The 22,662-nt window shown below is 44.4% G+C and overlaps 3 protein-coding genes across 5 annotated transcripts; 1 reads left to right on the top strand and 2 right to left on the bottom strand.

Annotated features, from left to right (window-relative positions):
- The first annotated feature begins 1,406 nt into the window (after window positions 1-1,406).
- LOC138622193 (myosin light chain 5-like) lies at window positions 1,407-2,687 on the top strand. Its single transcript, XM_069700776.1, has 6 exons — window positions 1,407-1,442; window positions 1,508-1,581; window positions 1,683-1,789; window positions 2,077-2,155; window positions 2,236-2,333; window positions 2,686-2,687. Coding segments are annotated over exons 1-6 (396 nt in total).
- Window positions 2,688-3,205: 518 nt separating this feature from the next.
- On the bottom strand, window positions 3,206-12,693 carry hpse (heparanase). 2 transcript variants are annotated; one of them, XM_069701011.1, is made up of 12 exons: window positions 12,320-12,693; window positions 11,396-11,523; window positions 11,076-11,201; window positions 10,507-10,680; window positions 9,930-10,101; window positions 9,189-9,236; window positions 8,230-8,323; window positions 8,038-8,144; window positions 6,550-6,664; window positions 5,241-5,365; window positions 4,330-4,476; window positions 3,206-3,897 (listed from the first exon to the last, which is right to left on the bottom strand). In XM_069701011.1, the coding sequence occupies exons 1-12, from the start codon at window positions 12,529-12,531 to the stop codon at window positions 3,738-3,740; spliced, it is 1,608 nt and encodes a 535-aa protein (XP_069557112.1). In that variant the 5' UTR covers window positions 12,532-12,693; the 3' UTR covers window positions 3,206-3,737. The 2 variants fall into 2 exon arrangements, with proteins under 2 accessions (XP_069557112.1, XP_069557111.1); XM_069701010.1 differs by lacking the exon at window positions 3,206-3,897 and having other exon boundaries at window positions 4,398-4,476; window positions 5,163-5,365; window positions 12,320-12,553.
- Window positions 12,694-13,336: 643 nt separating this feature from the next.
- On the bottom strand, window positions 13,337-22,346 carry helq (helicase, POLQ like). Of its 2 annotated transcripts, XM_069700990.1 has the most exons (18): window positions 21,540-22,346; window positions 20,131-20,797; window positions 19,391-19,569; window positions 18,455-18,655; window positions 18,277-18,349; window positions 18,095-18,192; window positions 17,708-17,806; window positions 17,474-17,619; window positions 17,123-17,362; window positions 16,752-16,893; window positions 16,048-16,152; window positions 15,295-15,502; window positions 15,042-15,199; window positions 14,747-14,845; window positions 14,392-14,565; window positions 13,997-14,110; window positions 13,762-13,896; window positions 13,337-13,484 (listed from the first exon to the last, which is right to left on the bottom strand). In XM_069700990.1, the coding sequence occupies exons 1-18, from the start codon at window positions 21,711-21,713 to the stop codon at window positions 13,401-13,403; spliced, it is 3,096 nt and encodes a 1,031-aa protein (XP_069557091.1). In that variant the 5' UTR covers window positions 21,714-22,346; the 3' UTR covers window positions 13,337-13,400. The 2 variants fall into 2 exon arrangements, with proteins under 2 accessions (XP_069557091.1, XP_069557092.1); XM_069700991.1 differs by lacking the exons at window positions 13,337-13,484; window positions 13,762-13,896 and having other exon boundaries at window positions 14,022-14,110; window positions 14,392-14,620.
- Between the last annotated feature and the right edge of the window lie 316 nt (window positions 22,347-22,662).

Here is a 22,662-nt window from a genome sequence, read left to right as displayed (position 1 = left end):
CCAGGTTGCTCAGACTTTATCCATCATGCAGACATCCGTCCACCTTCTCTGAGTCTGACAAAGACAAAATGTCCCATCAGACCACAATCCAATGGTCCAATGTGTCCAATGGTCTTGTGTCCACTTGCAAATCATTGCATTCTGTTTTGATTTACATACTTCACAACATCCCAAATGTTTTGGAAACCGGGTTTTAAAAGAACGATGAAAAATCAAAGTAAACCTGCTTTTCCACATTAATTACGCTCAATAAAAGAATAGAAAGAGATGAAGGAGTGTGAGTCTGAGTCTCTGATGTTGGACTGGAAATAGAAACTCTTTAAAAGGGTTTAATCTGCAGCAGCAGTTGTGGTTGGTGCCTCCGGAGAACCCGGACATGCTGCCCACGTAAGGGGACTTTTACAGGACTGGGGTGGTCCCGCTTCGGTCCCCCGTGGGACCCCCGAGGCCCTGCGCTCCATTCGGGCTATCATCAGCTGCCGTGTGCACCCCGGACAGCTGCAGTATTTAAGGTGTCTGCTGCCAAACCTCAGAGCGACGGCGGCGCATCACCGAGAGGAGCAGAGATGGTACGTCTTTGTGTTTTATTTCTCAGATCTGAAAGCTTTAATTCATGTTTTTCTAGTGGAGGAAAGTAACTGAGTACATTTACTCAAGTTCTGTATACAAGTACAATTTAGAGGTAATTTAGTTGAGTAATATAAGCTTTAGTTACTGGTGAGATCAATATTTTATACCTAAAATACACAATCAGTTTCTACACATCCATTAATAGACAATGATTAGAAGCTTTAACAGTATATAGTCTAAAAAAAAGTTGGGACGCTGTGTAAAATGTAACTTAAAACAGTATCTAATGGTTTTCAAATCATTTAAAACACATATCTAAATGGAAATAGACCAAAGACAACATATCAAATGTTGAAACTGAGAAATTCTGTTGTTTTATGAAAAATATATGCTAATTTTAGATTTGATGGTAGCAACACGTTTCTAAAAAAAAAGTTGTGAGAGGGGCATATTTACCACTGTGTTGCATCACTAATTCTTTTTACAACACTGTAAACATTTGGGAACTCAGGAGACCGGTCGCTGGAGTTTTGAAAGTGAACTGTTGTCCCATTCTTGCCTGACCGGTTTGGAATGCAGCGATGAACTGTGTTAACAGACAATAGTTTTCAGAAGTGTTCCTGAGCCCATGCAGCGATTTCCACTGCTGAATTGTTTTCAACGCACTGAGGGCCCGAAGATCATAGGGTTAAAATCATAGATACAACAAAGCGTTCTCTGTCTTTGACCTTACAATTATATAACGTCAGTTTTCACTTCATCAGGACAGCAGGAAGACAAAGAAGAAGGAAGGAGGCGCCAAAAGAGCTCAGAGAGCTTCGTCCAACGTTTTCTTCATGTTCAAACAAACCCAGATCCAAGAGATCAAAGTAGCTTACGAGACTCATCCGCAGCCGTTTCATCTCGTAGTTTCACGCCTCTAACCTTTCTAATGCAGGCTTTCACACTAATCGACCAAAACCGGAACGGATTCATCGACAAAGAGGATCTGAAGGACACGTACGTTGCGATCACACACACACACACACGCACGCACGCACGCACGAGCAGATTTTTCTCCCGTCGGACGCCACGAGGACCTGGCGCGAACACGATGCGTGTCTCCTGCGTTCAGGTAAACTCAACGTGAAGGACAGCGAGCTGGAGGACATGCTGAAGGAAGCCGGCGGCCTCATCAACTTCGCCATGTTCCTCAACCTGTTTGGAGAGAAGCTCCACGGTGAGGCCTTTTAAAGGGTAACGCCACCGGTTTGACACGCGCAGGTCAAAGTTTGGTCACCAGGGGAGAAACGTTTGACGATTTGACACATTTTTTTAACTTCCCTTTCTCCCCCCGACATCGAGTACATGCACCAACGTCTTCCACCAACTTTGAAAAAACACTGAAACTTACATTGATCTTAAATTAAGATTTAACATGAGTTCCAGAGAAACATTTGTCTCAAACTGGCATTTTCTCAGGAACATGAATAATAAAGGGAGCAGCTAAAACTGTTTATTGAACAGGCACAGACCCTGAAGATACCATCCTGAACGCTTTCAAACTGTTCGACCCCGACGACAAAGGCTCCGTTCACAAAGACGAGTGAGTCATTACTGCTCGGAAACGTCGTTTCGTTTCAGCTGTGAAGAGACGTGAAATAAATCCGTCTCCTGTTTCCACAGGTTACAGAAAGTTGTGATGACACAATCAGACAAGTTCACGCCTGAGGGGTATAAAAAAAAAAATCAGCGACTTCAAGTGGCCAAAAATCTGCCAGCATGTCGAGATCATTCGGTTCAGATCAGATTGTTTAGAGAGTTTTATAGAGTCCAGGATTGTTCTTGAATGCAGCTTTCTACCTTTTTCTTATTTAAGAATAGTTCAAATAAGTTGATTTGAATTTTAAACATGACGAAATCGACTTTTAGAAAACCAGTAACTCATAAATCATTCTCAATTAAAACTTCTTTCTTGTAGCGATCATCCTGAAATCATAGAACTGTGGTTCCATTCGTAACTCTTGATTTTTTTTTTTTTTTTCCATATGTGCTTGATTAAAACCACCGGATTGATGTTAATCTGTCCGACCGCAGGTGAAGCAATGTTCCAATCGTCGAACAACGACGCTGCAGGAAACTTGGATTACAAATCACTGTTACATCATCACACACGGGGAGGAGCAGGAAGAAAAAACTCAGTCTCTGAACTGAAAACAGATTCGATTCTGCAGTCGGTGTGTTCACTGTTAGACGTGAAATAAAAGAAGTGATAGAAAATGTGACTTTTGAATCTGATTCCTCACAGCGTCTAATGCTTTTGATTAGATCTGAGGATATGAATCAAAGAAAGACAAACGATCACCTAAATGTAGAATACAACATATAATCCCCTCTGAATGCGTCGGTTTTCTAATTGTTTTATCTGAAAGAAAAAGACACGATTTTTACTGAACAGAATATATTCAGATCCCCAACGTTTTCAACCGTAACTGGAATTTAACTAGATATTTTTCTCACTAACTGTAACAGATTAAAGTTACCGTTATTTGATCTAACTCTGTCACACCAACTTTGTTGAAGACTTAGGTGCGTGTATTTGGTAAATATAAAATCTAATTTTAAGTTTTCTTTAATAAAAAAAAGAAATTTCACATCATTTTTGATAATTTATTACAACACCTGTGAACATTTTTCCAAAACATCTGGAAAAGTCAGAGCAGATAATAAATAAACATCCAAAAACCTTCATGACTAAACTAAAGTTTAGTGCTTATAGTTTCTGGGGAGGAACTCCAGCCATCAGATCAAGAAAAGTCAAGTTTAAAATATTTTTTTTTTTATGTGCATCACGATGATTCATTCAGCTCAGGTGGAGCCTCAAACGTCCTGCACCTAAACATTACAATGGTGGGAAAACTCCCGACATGTACCGGACTCCCCAACATTTTTTTTAGACAGACAGGAAGAGTTTTAATATAGACCTTTATAAATAAGTGCATGACCGTAGTTTAGGTACAGAATTTAGAGTCCCCACCTGAGTCGACTGGAAAAACCCTTTTCATTATAAACAGCAGTATAACTCGGACGCAGCACTGCAGCTCCTTCAGTCTGTCTCAGGTCAGCTCGTGTTGGCGTGACGAGCAGCTGACGATCATAGAACGCCTCCGAGGAGTCCCCCACGGGCGTCAGCCGCAGGCCGCCGCCCGGGCGTCCACGAGGACGAAGAAGGCCAGAGAGAAGGCGGGAAGCTGCAGGTGTTCGGACGGAGGCAGGCGGAGTCCTCCGAGGGCCGGAAGAGTTTTATCGTCCACCATCTTCAACGCGTCTCCGTTCAGCTTCACGGACCTGCAGAGGACACGGAGTGAGGTCATCAACACAGGGTTAGAGACTCACAGTGAAACAACCAATCACAGCGGACACTGAGGTGGGGCTGGACTCTGATTGGCTCTGCAGCTCAGGTTAACAGTAACGTGAAACTGACGTTTCAAACGACGCCTCTTTTTCTGTCATTTATTACCGGACTGAGAAAAAGAACGAGTTCCCACTTCGGTGTTTTGGCTCCACGTTGCAGGAAATCTCTGGTCGAAATCATCTCGAAGGGATAACAACACGGTGAAAACTACGCGAGCGTCCGTCCTTTCACAATAAGAGCGCGTTGGGGCGCAGCGGTTTAAGATGCACGTCAGGTGCTAAAAACGTAACTCTTCCCGTGACACCACTCGTGCACATTTCACAGATAAATGGGCTCATTGAGGAGGGCGAGGGGGTCAACGGCACCTGGAGTACAGCCCCTCCTCCCCCGGCCGATCCGACTGCAGGACAAAGGCCTCCACTGTGCTGCCGGAGACGAGAGCGGGAACCGAGATCCTCGCCGGCTTCTTGCTCAGGTTCATGGAGATCAGAACGACGGCTCCGCCGCTGTAGCTGCAGACACACGCACACCAACGTGATTAAACAGAGAGCAGAGTCTTTAACGAGTTTTTTTTTTTTTTTTTTAGCTCGTTTTAATGTTCTTTTGATCTTTTCTGCGGCGGCTGGATTTTTTTTATCGGTTTTGTTTCAGCTTGAAATTCGTGAATTTTCCTGGTTAACAAAACATTCTTGTTTCTTATTCCAACACGAAGCAGCTGATGTGAAACGGAGAGTTTTTGTTTTGTGGTTTACAACCATTAGAATATGTCAGTAATCGTTTGAATAGTGTGATTAAGGTTCCGTCAAAGTTTAAATACACTCATAAGGGACCATAAACCATTTATTTATTTATGTATTTATCTTACTTCTCTGAGTTCTGGAAATAATGGTAAAGTAAAAGTCTCGCTAAAACCAGATTAAAAATTTTGAAATGAAGTATTGAGAATTGAAGGTAATTAAAAACGTGACCCAAGAAGTTTGATTTCAGCGGTTTAGGAATGAAAAACAGAAATTCTTCAAACGTTCAGTTTCATACGAGCTGCTTCCTGTTAAAATAAGACGTAAACATTGAAAACAATGCAGATTAAAGCTAAAAAGAAATCGGCCACAACAACAAAACACTCAGACTTTAAAACCAGTTTACAGATCGTTTTCTGTCATGAACAGTAAATAAAACCATTAAAGTATTAATTTCTGACCCCGTTTTTGACTGAAATTAGTTACTGTCTCCAGATCACAGGTTCTGTTGTGTTGTCCGTGTTGTAGTTGCAGCGTACCTCCTCTTGTTGGCGCAGTGCAGATACAGCCTCACTCTTTTACTCCGGCCAAAATCGGAAAACGCTTCAACCTTCAGAACCTCCGGTCCGACGAGTCTCTTGTAGAGAACGGACAACCAGTAATCCTGAAAGAAGATCCAGGACAGGCAGGGTGTTCACTTAAAGCTGCGTTAAGCGATTGTTTGTCCACTTGGGGGCAGAAGAGCGAGCTGGAAAAAAAACCCATCTTGCATACAATTAGCTTAGGGACAAATCTAACATCAAGCAGTCACAGATCAAAAATCAAAATGACGATTTGTTTGGAGTCGTGTTTTTTTTTCCGCCTGATGAACATCAGTCTGATATTTACTCTCTTTTAGCTCCGTTTTTGGTCTCCACCAGCTCCTGAAGGAAAATATATTTTGTAAGGCTAAATTGAAAGCCCCCCCAAATATGTTTCTTTTCTTTTAAGCTAACGATGTTAAATGATAATTTTCATATTTGGATGAGCTGGGAATGATGAGCGAGGGGTTGATCTGACTGGCTATGCCCCGCCCACTTATATTGGAACTCTGACTGCACCTCAGCCATGTCAATCAATGCAGATACTTTTTACCAGACTTTGTATTTGAAGAGAGAAGTTGATGCTTTTTGAATGGGAGTCTTTTGGAGCCAGCCCCTAGTGGCCCTCAGTGGCATTGCATATTTAAGGCACTTCTGCATATACAGTCTATATTCAGCATTAAATATGTCAGTTTTTGATTTTCGATAAATCCGCTGCCCCCATGTGGCCAAAAATGAAATAAAATCAAATTATTTTTTTTAGCCCCTCTGTGCAGCAGCGCCCCCTACTGTGGGGTTCTACAGTTTGTTTCCACGTGAAAGAAGTTGGACCAAAACTAAACTGTGTCAAACAAATGTGGCTCTCAGAATTGTTGATGACCAATCAGCAGCAAATATGTGAAGTTAGACATTTATAAGAGCTGCTGCTGTTTTTGTAATCGACAAAAATGTCTTCCAAATCCTTTTCTGTTTTAAAGGACATTTAAAACGGAACAACAAAGGCGTGTGAAGCAATTTATGTTTGAGGAAATGTCTTCTATGAAAGTCATGAACCCTGGAGCTGTGATGTTATTAAGTCATGAACAGAGGAATGTAAAATCAGTCCTGAAACAGCTGCACATCTCAGAATTAAATCACAACGTTACCATCACGTGTAGTTTAACCTCCTGTTAAACGTCTGACGTGTGACAGAAGACGAATATTGCAGTAATATTCAAAGACAAAATCAAGACATAGTGAGCCAATGAAATGAGCGACGCGGTCTCACAGGAAGAGGGTCCAGGTTGTCGTCCACCAGGTGGTAACTCCCAGAGCCGACCAGCACCTGCCTCATCACCACGTCCAGGCCGAGTCGGGCTGCCAGGCCTAATTTATCCAGCCACCTGCACACAGCACAGAGTCGCCACAGTGTTTAACATCCAGTCTGTGGTCCTGACCTGAATCCCGGAGAGCCTCTGCGGGGATCGATGCTCTGCTGTGGGTCGACTGAAAGCTGTAACAGAAGCTGGTTGATTCGACGAATGCTCACGGTAGCAAACTGAATACTTAACAATAGGGGAGCCACAATTAAAACGTTCTCTTTTTTACAATTAAAAACCCAAACAAACTTCTTCTAATGGCTGTTTGGCTTTTAACATATTGCTTTAAATTTGCGCTGACGTCTTTTTATATCGTGAGCTGAAATTCAAACATTCCTGAGAACGTTTTGGAGCCGCTGTGTGTTACTTTTAATGTGAATCGCACAGATGAGCCTTGGTTTGATTAGTTTAGTTTAAGGTTTGTCATGAGACCGCGGGGCTGCTGGGTAATCAGTAAACTCAATCAGCCTCCCGTGTATATTCCTGAGAAACCACAACCCCCGTTGATAATGAGAGTTACAGCCGCTCTGGCTCATTTCCTCATTGCCGTTAATTTTCACTTCTTTCACAGTAAACACACACAGAGGATTTGAGTTCGTCTTTCTCCACATGTTGAAGCACAAAAGATTCAACACAAAAACTAAAAAGAAGGTCTGTCTTCGGTTTTTGCAACTGAAAACACAAAAGCAAAAAAAGTGCACTAAGCTGCCAACGTTAGCATGTCCAGATAACCGACCAGCCAATCTCACACTGAAGGCAAAGTACATGAAGGCTGGAAGAAAAAAACAGAAGCCCTCCTCAATTACATCATGGAGAATGAACACATCACAAAACCACAGTCGAACTTCCTGTCATGTCCGGTGAAATAGTGTCCCAATCCTGCCAGATATAGGATTTGGCTTTTCAACTATGTGCTGATAAGAAGCTGGATGGTCCCGCTCTTCTTTAGCCCAGAGGATGCAGTGTCCATAATTTCCCAAAAGAATTTTGGAAATTTTTTATTTGAACGAGCTCGGGCCCAGAGAAGGCGGCGGTATTTCTGGGTCATGTTTATATTTGGTTCCTTCTTTGTAGAGTTTTAACCTACGTTCACAGAAAATGATTTTCAGAAGTGTTCCTGAGCCCATGCAGTGATTTCCACTACAGAATTGTGTTTATTTCTAACGCAGGGCCGCCTGAAGATCACGGCCATCCAGTATTGGGTTTTCCTCCTTGTCTTTTGCAAACAAGAGATTTCTCCAGATTCTCAGACTCTTTTAACGATACTATGAACCGTAGATGATGAAATCTATTTCCAATTACATCACGTTTCCGTTTTTATATTTCCATCTTACACAGCGTACCAACTTTTTTGGAAACAGGGTTGTTAACTCCGATTTGATCTCGACTCGACTCACATGAATCCTGCGACGAAGGTGTCGGACAGCCCAACAGCTCCTCCTCCGTAGGCCGAGCTCGTCTCTCCGAGCCACACCGGCTTCTCCGGAGACACGAGCTTCACTTTCTAAAACAGAGGACAAAACACAGACCAGCTGTTAACATCTGGACATCACAATCGATCAGTCACTGAGAGTACAGAGTGTCATCACCTCCAGGACTTCATTGGTCTTTAAGGCCAGAGTGTCCAGAACTTCAGGGTCGAGAAAATCCTCCAGGGATGTGTCTCTGCCGTTCACATAATAACTAGGAAACAGGAGAGCGTGCAGTTTACGATCATTAACGTAAGTGTGCACAGCGTTACTATAATAATATAAAGGTTTCCTGCAGATTGTTTTCTCTCTAGAAACAAACTGAGCTGCCCTTAAAACTACTTCAGGTGTACCACAGGGCGCAACTTTAGGCCCATCGTTGTACTTAAATTATATAAAGTACTATTATATAAATTTCTAAAGGTTAATAAAGGTAATAAGCCACTCTATTTGGATTCCTTTGAGTTATTATAGATTATAAATGAAAACTGGAAAGCACATATTTAAATGATTTCCTATTAAAAAAAAAATATATATATATATACAGGCTTTATTTCAGCACAACATCATGCCTTTATCAATCCAATATTTACCAACTTGGGTAAGAGTTTGATCAACTACAGGAAAGATTTCACTTCTATTTTGTAGGATACAGGAAGCACACGAGGCCGAGTGTTTTCCAAGTTAATAAACAGTTTATTGATTTTTTTTTTTTTTTTTAATCCCGCTGGAGTTTAATTCAGCCACGACTTTAACGAAGCTCTGCTTCAGTCCATCACCATTACTTCAGTTTATTCAGCTCCATTTTTACTCATTTTAAACGTCTGATTTCGAGTTTCCTAAAAGGAGAAGTGCACTCTGGAATTTTGTTTACACCTCAAATGATTTAAAAAACAAACAAAAATATATATATATATATATATATATCATCACTGTCAGCTTGTAATACTTCTGTGTCCAGAAAAATCGTGTGGTTTGAACACATCACGAGATAAAGTCTGATTCCCGTTTGACTCCGCAGCTCGTCTCTTATGACTGCATGAATATCCCTGGAGTGACTGGAGAGAAAGGGGACTCACTGGTGCCAGGTGTAGGCGTCGACGGCGTCCGCTCCGCTCTGCAGGAAGCTGCGGCAGCGACACAGAAATGAGCAGCGTTAGCTCTGCAATTCAGTCTGCATGCGTAAACGCACAAACGGCACACATGCCGAGTTAAAACGATCCACGTGTGACTCTGTAACTCAGTTAAGAGAAAGAAGCAGAGCTCAGTCCAGCTTCACCTTCAAGCGCAGATTTAAACTGATGAACACAGTAAAGGAAAAAAAAAAAAAAAAGATGTAAACATCTGCAGTAAAACATCTTCTTTATTTCTAACAGTTTATACTTTTATAATTCATTATATTGTTATAATTTTAACTTTTCTGTTGGTTTCATGTATGAATGTGAGGAAGGTCGCAGTTTCCTTGTTGCCACACACAGTTGACGTCGTATTTTATTTTGTGTTTTCACTGCAGTTCACTTGAGTTTTTTTTTTTATGTACAAATAGAACATGTTAGTTATATTTTTAAGGTGGGAAATACGTACTAAATAAAATGATGGAAGGAGGAAGGAGAGACCGATACAGTATGGATAACCCTCCAAAATAAATCACTGATTCAAACATGCTGAAAGTTATTCATTCCAGGGTTCATTCAGATTTTGACCGTTTTTCAGATCAGATGGAGGAAATGCAGTTTAACTGATTAGTTTCATTATTCAATTAGAGTTTGTTTAAGTGTTTAATTTTCTCAGGCTCTATCAGGGTCACCGTGACCTCTCACCCCTGCAGGATGTCCGTCCGGTGGTCCTTTGGCTGCCCGACGTCCGGCCCGTACAGGCCGGCGCCGCGGTACAGCTTGGACTGCGACATCATCTTTCTGAGGTGGGTGAAGTCCAGTCCGAGCTGATATCCGTCCACTCGGACCCCGGCCTTCTTCTCGTAGCTGTTCGGTTCTAGAGGAGACACAGGCGACACGTTTGGGATCACTTCTTTTTAAAGAAAAGCAACACTTCCTGTTTCTGTGTGAGAGAAAAAGGGAAGCGGAAGCCATAACATGAGATAACTTCTTGTGTGCATGAAAACAGGGAAAATGAAAGTGAAGCATCAGATAAGAGACCACAGAGTTGAAATATTACTTAAACTTCCCTGTGATGATAAACTAAAGGAGAAGAAGAAATAACTTTAATGCAGACCTCCTCGTGATCAGCTGGAACTTATCAGGTTGAAAAGTCTGATTTAGTTTTTATAGTTTTATGCAGTCCATAGAGTTAAAAGCTAATAGACTTGTACAAACAACCCCAACAGAAAAAATAAACAGAAGTTCGGACGAGAATATGAAATAGAAAATGGAGACGTACCGTTGCCGAGCTCCCAGGACATCTGGTACCGTCTGGATTCGCAGTACTTCAGCAGCGAGCCGGCGTTGCTGCTGTTCCAGCTGTTGTCAGCGGTTCTGAGGAGAGCGTTCAGGCCGAAGATCAAATCGAAGCCGGAGCAGTTGGCGAAGGAGTGAAGCAGGTCGATGGTGAGCTCTGAGACAGAGGATGACATCTAGATCTACCTGTAAATACACCGGACACACATCCGGATCTACCTGTAAACACACCTGACACACATCTGGATCTACCTGTAAACATACCCGAGAGACATCTACCTGTAAACACACCTGACACACATCTAGATCTACCTGTAAATACACCTGAATGACATCCGGATCTACATGTAAACACATCGGACACACATCTACCTATAAACACACCTGACACACATCTGGATCTACCTGTAAACACACCTGAGATCTTACTGTAAACACACCTGAGAGACATCTACCTGTAAACACACCTTAGACATCAGAATCTACCTGTAAACACACCTGACACATACCTGGATGTACCTGTAAACACACCAGACAGACACCCAAACCTACCTGTGAACTGGATTCTCCTGAATTTCCTGTGCAGCTCCTCCCTCATCAGGATCTCCTGCTGCTGCGTCCAGTTCTTCTTCAGTCGCTCCTCCAGCCACCAGGGCAGCTCCACTTTATCACAGGACTCTGACATCAGAACACATGATCCAACATAACATGACATTTACATGCATGTAAGATTCACGCTTTCAAAACATGTAAATGTCACGCTTTAGTCAGGCCAAAGCGTGGCTACTTCACGCTTCAGGGACAAAAAAATGTCTGCGTTTTCTTCTCTGCGCTGAAGCTGCTTTGATCGACACAAGAACATCTGGATTTACCTGCTGGGAGTCCTGAATCCAGCTGCCGGGTCTTCTGAGGGTTGAACACCATGAAGTCCTGTCTGGTCCCCCCAAATCTTAAAAAGGCCGGACTCAAAGCTTTCGCCAAAGTCCTCATCTTCGGAGAGCTGCAGAGGACAGAAACTCAGATTTCTTCTGTCGCTGCAGAGCTCTAGACTTTCACGAGGTCAATGGTTCATTTAATAAATAATAAACTGACCCGGGATCAGATTATGAAGCCAAACAAGAATCAATCAGCACATTCATGTTCTCTGAGCTCAGATAAATCTATTTTGATATTTTTTTGTATCTTGTATCTTTTACCTAATTTTTACTTCTTTTTTTTAAATCTGAATTTTAACTAAATAAATAATAAAATAAAAAAATGTTGCTCCTTTTTTTCTTTCTAGAATTGTGACCTGCTAACTTTTATTTTGTACCCAAGTCCAAATTGGGAGTTTATGTCCTGAGAATTTTTTTTTTTAAATCAAAACTTTGAGTTTAATAAGTTAAAATATACTTTTTGTCACATTTGGAGATCTTTACTCTAAATTTCAACTTTTTCACCTACAATTAACATTTGTTTTTATTACTATTGTTATTTGGAGTTACACATGTGACTTTAACACTCAGATTTCTGATTAAAAAAGTAAAACGTGTAACTTTCAGCTCCTATTTTAGTTGTTTTTCTGGCTTCTTTTGACTTGTTACCTGCTGATTCATGACATTTCTGACAGGAAATGGAGCTGAAAACTGTCCTTGCTCTTTTAGACGTTCACCTCGTCGTGTTAATTGTTAACGTAAACGGACTCTGGATCCGATTTTAAAGCCTGGATTGATCCGGTTCTGCGCGGTACCGTGGCAGCACGACACGGACCGGAGAAGTTCGCGGCTGATCATCTGCGGCAACAACAAGACACCCACCTCAGCAGGGACATGAACTTCTCCTTCGAGGCCAGGCTCGCATCGACGGTGACGGACAGAAAGCGTGGGTCCACCCGCCGGAACACCGCCGACAGGCCCAGGTGCAGGTGCAGGTCCGGAGAGCTTCCATTGGAGCAGTAGTCCAATTTGATCTGGAATCCGTCGCTCCGATGGGAGAGGACGGTGAGGAGCAGCAGCAGGACGAGCTTCATGACGGCACACTGAACACATGAGGAAGACACTTCCTGCACCGCTTCCTCCTCTTCACACCGGGGGCAGGAGCTGGAACTATGACCAGGAACCAGGTCCCGCACCGACACGCTTGCAGACGGACTGACGGTCAGGACCAGAGCTGGAACATCAACCAAACTGGACCCCCTCCAAATACCCTAAGTCGCGACCGGATTCACCTCCCGGGAGCCCCCTATTGCCCGCCCCCCCCCGAACATGTCGGTTTTTATCACCGTGATCAATCCATCAGCTGATTTCTGAACATTTAAGAGCATAAAAACTGCCTGAGAAATATTAAAATCCCCTCCCCCCCAAAGAACAATAAATAGCCCCAAAATATCAAATAATCGTTAAAAATAAATACAAATGAAAATGTTTATAGAAGTCCCAACATGTCAACAAAATGAATCAAATTTAAAGAAACTCAAAAAATGCCCCCCTCCAAAAAGAAATAATCCCTAAATCCTGCCAAAATACATAAAAAAGGACTAATACAAAAAAATTACGACTGATTTGTTTTATGACTCTTATGCATTTGTTTGTCATAATTACAGTCCGTCAGGAGAACAGCAGGAACAGTTGTGAAGAAAACGTAAAGAGCAGAAAACATGCATAACCGGAGCAGAAACAGTCGGCAGTGACATCATCATCAGTGACATCATCAGTGACATCCTCCCCTCCAAGCTGTCACAAGCAGACCTCTCTCGGCGTGTGACTACAGACTGCGCCCTTTAAACACGAGTCAGCAGGAAGTTTTCAAAAAATAAAAACTTTTCACAGACAGACTGGAGCTCTTTGTTATTTTAATAAGAATGTGTCGACAGAATTAAAAGCAGATTCGACCGCGCGTTTAAAGCTGCGGCAGGTCGGCGGGCGGCAGCAGCAGCTCGTCCACCTCCTCCTGCAAAGCTGCAGCCTTCTCGTTCACAAGCATCTGGAACACAAGACACAGACGTCAGCTGATGGACACAAACGGGTCGATCGTCACGTGAACACGAGTGACCCGGTTATGTCCTGGCGAACGCTTGAGAAGGTGAATTTAATAAATTCCTCCCGTCTCCGTGTGCGTCACTGTGAACTTGACTGTGGAATCTTAAATCGGCACATTTCCGAATGGAGTTTGGTACTTCGAAGCGCCGAGCTTCATGTGCGGTGGCAGCAGGACTTCCGGGACACTCGGGTCCGTCTGGAGGACCAACAGGAAAACTCACTTTAGCGGAGGCCACGATCAGGTTGGCCTGTTTCCTGTAGAGGTTCTCGATGGTCTTGGAGAGAACGGCGGGGTCGGCGTTGGCCAGGTGAGTCAGCGTCTTGTAGCCGGCGTTGAACAGCTGCTTCGCTCTCGACTGGACAAGACAGACAGAAACCGTTTTACCCGAAATTAACACCAGAACTGAAAAGAGAGAGTGATTCATTTATTGACGTCCACGTGCAGCTGGCTCTGACCTCCATCACTCCGGCCACCTCCATCAGAGGGATAAGCTCCGCCTTCACGCAGTAGCTCAGCCGCCGGGTCATCTCGGTCAGCAGAGCTCTTAACGGCCAGAATTCCTCCAGCTCCTGAACACAGACCAAGACCTCATCACAGAGCAGCCAGCGGTACCATCCTCAACAGAGCTGAGAGCAGCTGCACAGACCAGGACCACCAGAGACCCAGAGACCAGGACCACTGTAGACCAGTCTAACTTGTCTTTATGAGACTCGAGTCCTGGTCTGACACTGTGCACCGGGTCCTGGACTAACATGTCTCGGTCAAAGCTGGTCCTGGTCTGACACGTCTTTGTGGTGCAGGTCCCGGTCTAACACTGTGGACCCGGTCCTGGTCCGGGTTGGAGGGGTACCTCAGTGAAGTGCAGCACACAGGAGCAGAAGGCTGCGGAGGAGCTGAGCAGCGTCTGAACGAAGCCCCGACTCAGCTGGAAACGATCGGCGACGCTCCAGATGTTGGTTTCCTTCAGCAGAGAGATCAGAACCAGAGCCAGGTACATCCTCCGGACCACTTGCAGGTTCACAGTCTGGGACACAGAACACCGAGTCAGAACAGGAACCTCGTTTTAATCCAGCTCCGGCCTGCAGTGCATCATGGGAGTACAGACGACTGTGATACTGAAGGAAAAAAACCAACTTGAAAACAGACAGATTCTCAGGGGACTTCTGAACTGTCCCGTTTCTCTCCGTGTCTGAGCAGATTTTTACCTTCTTCACCGTCTGTCCTGCTGCCTTTCTCGCTACGAAACTCTCCGGCACGCCGACGGCTGCGGACATCTTCTGCTCGGCTGCCGACAGCAGGGTGAACTGGAACAGACCGAGTACACGACCAGGGTTCAACAGAGCTGTGAGCGAGTGACTCTGATGTCTGAGTGTAACTCTGTAACGTCCGACTGTGACTCTGAAGTCCGACTGTGTCTACGTAACGTCCGACTGTGACTCCGTAACCTCTGACTGTGACTCCGTAACCTCTGACTGTGACTCTGTGGCGACTCTGTGCTACCTGTCTGTAGTAGATCATCCAGTCGGGCTGGCTCTGAGGAACCATGTCGTACGGGGTGACCAGGTAGACCAGGTGCAGGCAGCTGTTGAGCAGCAGACCCTCCAGACCTTTGGAGAGGTCTTTGTAGAGAAGGTCGCTGTAGGTCAGATCCACCGATCCTGAAGGACGACACATCACAGAAACCTTCCATTTACTTCACACCCCTCCGAGGCGCGTCCGTTGAACGTTGCGGAGGAGGAACGTTGTTGTCTACCTTTGTAGGTGGCCCGTCCCAGCTGGGTGACCCGCAGAGTCGGGCCGCGACAGTCGTCCGCCGCCGTGACGAGCTGCTTCTCCTTCAGCAGCTCCACGCTCTGGTGCACCGCCTCCTGCAGACTCCTCCGCACGCACAGCTGCTGCTGCTGCACGGACAGCAGCGTGCCGCGCAGGAAGTCCTGCACCTGGTCCAGAGACGAGGTCATCTGCAGCCACGCAGCAGCGTCACAAAGATTTCAAGCAACTATTTGACGACGGCCAGCATCTATTCTGATAATGAAATGACTCTTTGTGGCAAAAAAATAAATAAAATACTGGAAAAACAAAAAGAAAGCTGAATATTTGAATTTTTTTTTTTTTTTTTTTTTGTCCAGTCTCGTTGTGATAAGTGATTGTAAACGAAATATTTTTTGGGGACATTTGAAGACAAAACTTACAGCTCAAATAATATTTGTGGTATTTTTTAAAAATGTTTTACAGACCAAAATCAAATCAAAAATACGTAACTGTCAGATTCCCTGATGGTTAAAATAATGGTTTCATTGTCACACTGATGGCTCCATAAAGCAGGTAATTTGTCTCATTTGTAAACCAGCTGTCACAAAAAAAAAAAAGAAGGGACAATAAAGGATAAAGGACAAAGAGATAAATAAATAATGAATAAAACGGCATCAGATTAACGCCAGCAGCTGCTCGTCAGCTTCAGACTTTAATGGGTTCAGATTTGAAATCTAAATAAAAAGGGATTTACGTTTAATCCAATGAGCGACAGGATGAGACTCAAGAGGCCTTTTCCATCGTCGAGCAGCAGGTTGCTGTAACAGTTCTCCATCGGGGCAGAAACAAGAGTCTGAGCCTGAAATCAAACAAGAACAGATCCAATAAGAGCTGCGACGATTATTGATCAGACATTTTGACAGAAAATTCACCAGTAAAATTGTTTAAAAATGTTCTAATTTCACCGCAAATATGAAGACTTGATGCTTTTTTGTTTCTAAATCATTTGTATATATATTTCCCAATAAGTGTGTCTATATTTATATTTTTAGACTCTTTTTTTTTTAACGATTTATGTCTTTGATGTTAAGCTGCTGTTTTTATTTATTTGATCAAATTAGATTTTACTTTTTTTTTTTTTTGGGCGAACTTTTAGTTTTTAGTCCTTTAACTTTTTGTCCGATTAAACCTCAGAATTACAGGCCGTCTTCCTCCTTTAGTGTCTTTTTGTTTTTTATTATCTGCAAAATTAAACTAAAACTCTGATTAACGACCTGCAGCTCTGTTTAAACTCAAACTTCATCTCTGCTCAGAAATAGTCCCGGAATCCTCAGAAAAAAAACGGACGACACGATTTTCACGCTGCAGCAGAGGCCTTCAGTTTTTTTTTTTTTTAGGTCTCCCAAGATTTTTTGTACCTCTGACTCTTCAATTTGAGATATTTTTCTGTGGACTCACCAGCGTCCTGTCCTTGTCCTGCAGGATGAGGATGCTCTCTCCCACTGAGTCGATCCCGGCTCGACCGGCCCGGCCCACCATCTGCTTGTACTGGCTCCTCTTCAGGAAGTCCGTGGCCAGGTACGGCGAGCGCAGGATTACTCTGCGAAAAAACAAACAGACAGGAAGTGGAGGGAGGGAACGCCGTGTTCGGGGTCAGTTTTAGATGCTGTACCTAATAAACTGACACCGGAGTGTATGTTCTGGGTGGAGGCGAAGATGGATGACTCTTCGGTGACTTCTCTGTTTCTGACTTCTTCTCTTTTGCAGCCGTAAGAATAACCCAGAAAAGGGGCCTTTCAAAATAAAAGCGGGTAACGGGCCCATCTCACCTGCGGGCAGGTAGGTTGATCCCTGCAGCCAGGGTGGAGGTGCAGGCGAGGAGGCAGAGGACCCCGCTGGAGTACGCCTCCTCCACCAGCTTCCTCTCCTCGGTGGTCAGCCCGCTGTGGTGGTAGGCCAGCCCGAACGGGACGGTCCTCCGGAGCACTGGACACACCGAGCCGCTGCCGCTGTCCCTCAGGTCTCGGAGGAGGGCGGCCTTCTCGGCCTCCCGGTGCTGCAGGAAGTCCCTGCGAGAGAGCGGAGAGGAGACGGTCAGTGGAGGAGGGAGGAAGAGAAGGAGGAGGAGGGCGGAACAACGGGTGGAGGAGGAGGAGGAGGAGGAGGAGAAGTCAACTCACTCCTTCAGGTATTTGCAGATCATCCCCGCGACGTTCTCGCAGTTCTTCTTGGTGGGACAGAAGACGAGACACGAGTGAGTCGGGATGACCTCGGTCACCAGGGCGATGATGTGGTCCGGGTCGATCTTCTGCATGGCGCTGGAGTACTGCAGGAGGAATGAGGGAGAGACCGCTGTCCAGTTTCGTCAAAGCTCTTAAGGCCGAAGACCTCCAGCGTGTAAATGTCGTACTCACTTTATAGTTAAGAAGACGCGAGAATCTGAAACAGTCCTCTTCCTTGGGGTTCACCTCGTAGATCGTGTCCTTGAGTTTCACGTATTCTTTCAGCTCAACCTGGAAAATAACAAAACAATTCACAACACGTCACTAAAAAAATAAACCGTTGAGCATTTTAAAGGTTCAAAATCGTGATACGACCGACAGAGGAAAGTTATGAAAACTACTTTCACTGATAAAAAGTTACATTTCATGACCTCTAATTTAAAAGGTCGGAGGGGGGCGGAGTCTCCGCCAAGCAAGCCGCAGTTCCAGAGGGCATCGCAGCAGATTATTTCGAGCGAGCCGTTTTTCAAAGGGCACCGAACCCGATTTATTAACTATAAAGTAGGTCGAGTCACTTACGGGCCGGAAGTCGTTGGTGTAATTTTCCGCCCTCAGAAACGTCTGCAGGTCCTTGATGTTTCCCAGGGTGGCGCTCATTCCGATAATCTGAGTCGTTTCTGAACAAAAGGATCAGGATCAGGAATCACTCGTTCAACTCGCGGCGGTTCGCAGGGTTAAAGAAGAGCGTACGAGACACTCACCGCTCACGTACTGAACTTTGGCCAGCGTCATTTCGATAACAGCCCCTCTGCTGCCGTCGCCCAGCATGTGAAGCTGCGGAGGGAAACCGGAACCTCCGTTAAAAAAAAAAAAAAAAAAAAAACAAAAATCTTTACTTTCCGCGCCTTTTCGTGCAACACGGGACGGGTCGTTTCGTACCTCGTCGACCACCAGCAGCCCCAGGTCGCCCAGCCGGCCGATCTCGATCAGAGAGTTGACGAGGCCGTGGGCCTTCTCTATCGTGGCGACGTAAAGGGACCTCTTGTTACTTCTCTTCACGGGAGGAAACCTGCCCTTGCTGCCGGCGTACTCCTCCACCATGAAGTCCAGCTCCAGGCCGAAGCTCGCCAACCCACGCACCTGCAAGAACGAGCGGGCAAGTCAGTCGTTTCTGGTCTTTCAAAATGGAGAGCGCTGAAGTTTGGAAAAGGCGTCCCACAGGGCTCCATCGCTGGTCCTCAGCTATTCCTTGAATGAATCGTGAATATCATCATGTACTGTACATTTTAACATGCTTCTCTATTAGCGCGGCACCTCAAGACCGTGCGATGATAATCTCCGTCTAATCAAGTCCTGGTTTCAGACAGTTTTTCGACGGTTTTGATGAAAGACTGTAGAAATCTACGACACGCCCGCAGAGACGTCGTAATCAGCGTCCAACGCTCTCGTGTTTGAAAATGTCGATTTTCTTCATATTTTGCAGGAAATTAATCATTTGAATAAAACAGAAAACTGTAAAAAGAAAAAGTAACATTAAAAAACAATATTCAATTATTGAAATATGTAAAGTTAACTAAGATTTCTAAAAATGTAAGACCTTTCACGATTAAAATCACAACTTCAAATTTCAAATCTGATAAAATACTCTTTATCTCAGAACTTTTCCATCATGTTATTCATCACACTTTCAAACTAAGCAGGAAAAACTGGTTTTAAACATCAGCAACCTAAACGTCACTTGTTATCCGTTTTCCTGTGTGTACGAGCTGTTGTGAATTCCTCTCTGTTTATAATTTAACTTCAGGTCCCTGATTTTTGTAGCTTTCTTGTTCTGTTAGGGAAAAAAAACAAACAGCCGCTGCAATTTCCTTTTACCTTCTCCTGCACCAGCGATATGTACGGTAGGACGAACAGACAGTCCTTCCTCCTGCACAGCATCTCTCTGAGGATGAGGATCTCTGCGACCAGAGTTTTCCCGCCGCTGGTGGGCAGCGAGTAGATCAGGTTCCTCCTCTGCTGGACGCAGTCCAGGTTCAGACACGTCTCCTGCCAATCTGAAGAGGCGACAGCAATAACAAAAATAAAAAAAACTCTTCTCTATCGGATATTAGGTTCGCCGCGAAGGAACAGGGAAACACGCTTGACTGCTTTGTTGATGGGAGTCAGACATGAAGCTATATTAGCAGCTTAGCTTAGCATTAACGAATGAAAATTCACCTTAGTTTTCTTTGATAATTCAGTCCACGACCAGAAAACCAGCAGCAAGTATTTGATAATCGATGAAGTCGTGGATGAAATGATGGATGGATAAAAAAAATATGAAGACATCAGTTTGGATTTTGAGAAACAAGGAAGGTATTTATTACATTTTATAGACAGAATTAGGGCTGCAGTTACTAAATTCTGACAATTACTGTCATTGTTGATTAATTTCTTTATCGTTTTGTCTGTAAATATTTGAACATTCAGAAAAATACCCGCAATAGCTTCTAAAATTCCGAAATGACATCTTCAGATGTCTCGTTTCGACCGACCGGCAGTCCAAAACTAACGGTAAGAAGACGAACTGCGTATTGACGGGGATTTTTTTGGTGTGGGACAAACAGACGCCTCACCATATAAGCTGTTGATCCCTCTCAGTTTGTACATCAGGTCCTTCACTCTGGAGGGAAGTCCGAAGAAAGGCCCGAGGTCGGGGGTCACGGCGGACACGGTTTCCATGGCCCGCACGGCGACGCTGATCTCCTCGGAAACCACGGCTTCCTTCATGACCGCCGTCCGAGAGACGGCGGGAGGAGCGGCCGCGTTCCCGAGCATCGTCCTCTTCAGCTGTTCGGCAACGCTCCTCCTCGCTCGGCTCTTGGGTTCATCCTCCGGGTTCGGTTCCGGTCCGGATTCAGAGGTCCCGCGAGGGCTTCGGAAAGGGGTCGAGGTTTTATCTCCTGCCTGCAGTCGGCTCCTCTTCACCTTTCCCTCAACTTCTTCTTGAAACTGCAGCTGGCTGGCCGGCAACTCCTCGAAGGGTTTGTCCGCGAGGGCGTCCAGGATGGAGTCGGTGAGGACGGAGTCGGTGAGGATGGAGTCGGTGAGGACGTCCTCGCCGGGTCGTCGGTCCGGACCTTTCGGCGGCCGCAGAGCCGTGAAGTCCCGCTCGTCCGCTGCGTCTCCGCGAGCCGCCCACCGCCTTTCGTCTTGCTCCGCATCGTCCAGCTTCGCCAGGACGGAGCTGTCCTCCAGGATGCTGTCATAGTCGCCAAATAAATCCTCGCTGTCGCTGCAGTACTGAAAAACACAAGACGGTTAGCGGTGCGGCCGACGATCCTATCGCGGTAAAAAAACGGTCGCATCAGTCGGAATCGATAATCATCACGATGATTAATCTCTTTGGAGTTTAAAAGGCGGATTTTATCTTAAGTTAAAGAAACCTGATTGTGACGTTCAACTTTTATTTTTTAGTCTGAACAGGATCTGAGAAGTTTCATTAGCAAGTCATCTGCGGATTCATTTCTAGATTATTTTGTCCAAGAGATGACATCATAAAATGATTTTTTTCAATTTGAAAAACCTTCAAATATTCAGTTTCATATCAACATGAGACAAAGAAAAGCATCAAATCAGCACATTTTTGATATGTTTGCTTTAAAAACAAAAAAGTGACTAAAACAATTATTCGGTTATTAAAATAGTGAATTTTCCTTTGATCAACTCGTTGATTAATTGACTAATCCTTGTAGTTTTAATAAAACTGCAAATTATTTGAAGCTTTCGGCTGCTCACATCTGTGGATTTCTTTGATCATTTCTTTCTTTTAACTTTGATAATAAAACACGTAAAATGAGTTCGAGTTCGTCTGCAAGAGGGGGCCCAAAGTAGACCCCTGGGGGGCCCAAAGTAGACCCCTTGGGGGCCCAAAGTAGACCCCTGGGGGCCCCCGCAAGAAAGCAGAGCACACTCGATTAATCACATTAGCTGCCGAATTTTCTGTTGATCGATTAATCGTCTGCAGGTTCAGACAGTGACGTACCACCGTGGGAGTATCAGCCATGATGCTGCTGGTCCTCCTGCCGGCGGGACATGGCGGGGTACCGACGCCTCCTCTCCTCTTTGGGACAGGTGTCAGCCGAGTCTTCAGGCCGTCTCTCGACCTCTTCCTCGAACAAACTCGTTTTATTTTGACGTCAAGTCGACCGACATTCATCCCTGTCCGGAGCCGAGGCTACATGTCAAACTGCTGGTCGACTAACCGACTGCCGCGCACCGGACTAGTTACACTTCAGTAACTGTGTGGATATAAACCATTAATAGCCTCGTTAAAATAGTTAAGTGTTCAGATAAGGAGCCTCAAACCAAGCTTCAGGGTTCAGTTAGTCGTTAGCTGACTGAGTTTGTGTCTTCCGGCAGCTAACGAGCCATGAAACTCCACAAAATGAATCACATACTGCACGAAAGTCTGTCACCGAAAATGATAAAACAAGAAAACGGCTGTCACACTTAAAAATGTGACGATATGGGAACTGCACATCAGCTCAGCGCCCTCATTTAAAAAATGATGAGCAGCAGCGTTTGAACGGGAGAGAAATCCCTCCGTCACTTCCGGTTTCGGTTTACCGGTTAGCTAAGCTAAACGACCAGTTAACTGCTGATAAATCACCCCAAATAAACCCCAAATTTCCTCGATAACACACTTAACTTCATAAACTGGCGTCATTTTCTGCCAGTTCGTAGTTTTATCTTGCTTCAGTTTCTCTTCCTCTCGTTTCACCGAGCTAACCATCGCTTTTTCTTAACGTAATCTAACCTGAAATATTTTAAAACTAAAAACGGTTGTTTAAAACACTCAAAACTGTTCTGACACATGTGACGACACTGACGTGAGTCCTTGTAAACGCTTTTAATATTTTAATTTGCTAACCTACGTAAAGGCAGGGAGATGAACGGCTACTTCACTGATTCGGGGGGGGTGATAACTATCTTGTTCTTGTTACATCTTTGAAGGGAGTCGCATTTATTATTTTCCGGTAAAAACATCAATTGTAAAACCATTCAATTTGATTAATGTCAGAAATGTAAAATATGTGAAGTTAAAAAAATAATAATTCCACGCTGAATATTGATGTGAAATTTAGAAAAGGACCGTATTTGATCCA

Source organism: Brachyistius frenatus, unplaced genomic scaffold (assembly GCF_029030835.1).
Source record: "Brachyistius frenatus isolate BFR_SWC_R1_liver_20210118 unplaced genomic scaffold, ASM2903083v1 Contig_35, whole genome shotgun sequence".
In the NCBI taxonomy this organism is placed as follows: Eukaryota; Metazoa; Chordata; class Actinopteri; family Embiotocidae; genus Brachyistius; species Brachyistius frenatus.
Note: the sequence above shows the minus strand (reverse complement) of the source record. Positions and strands in the feature narration are given on the sequence as shown.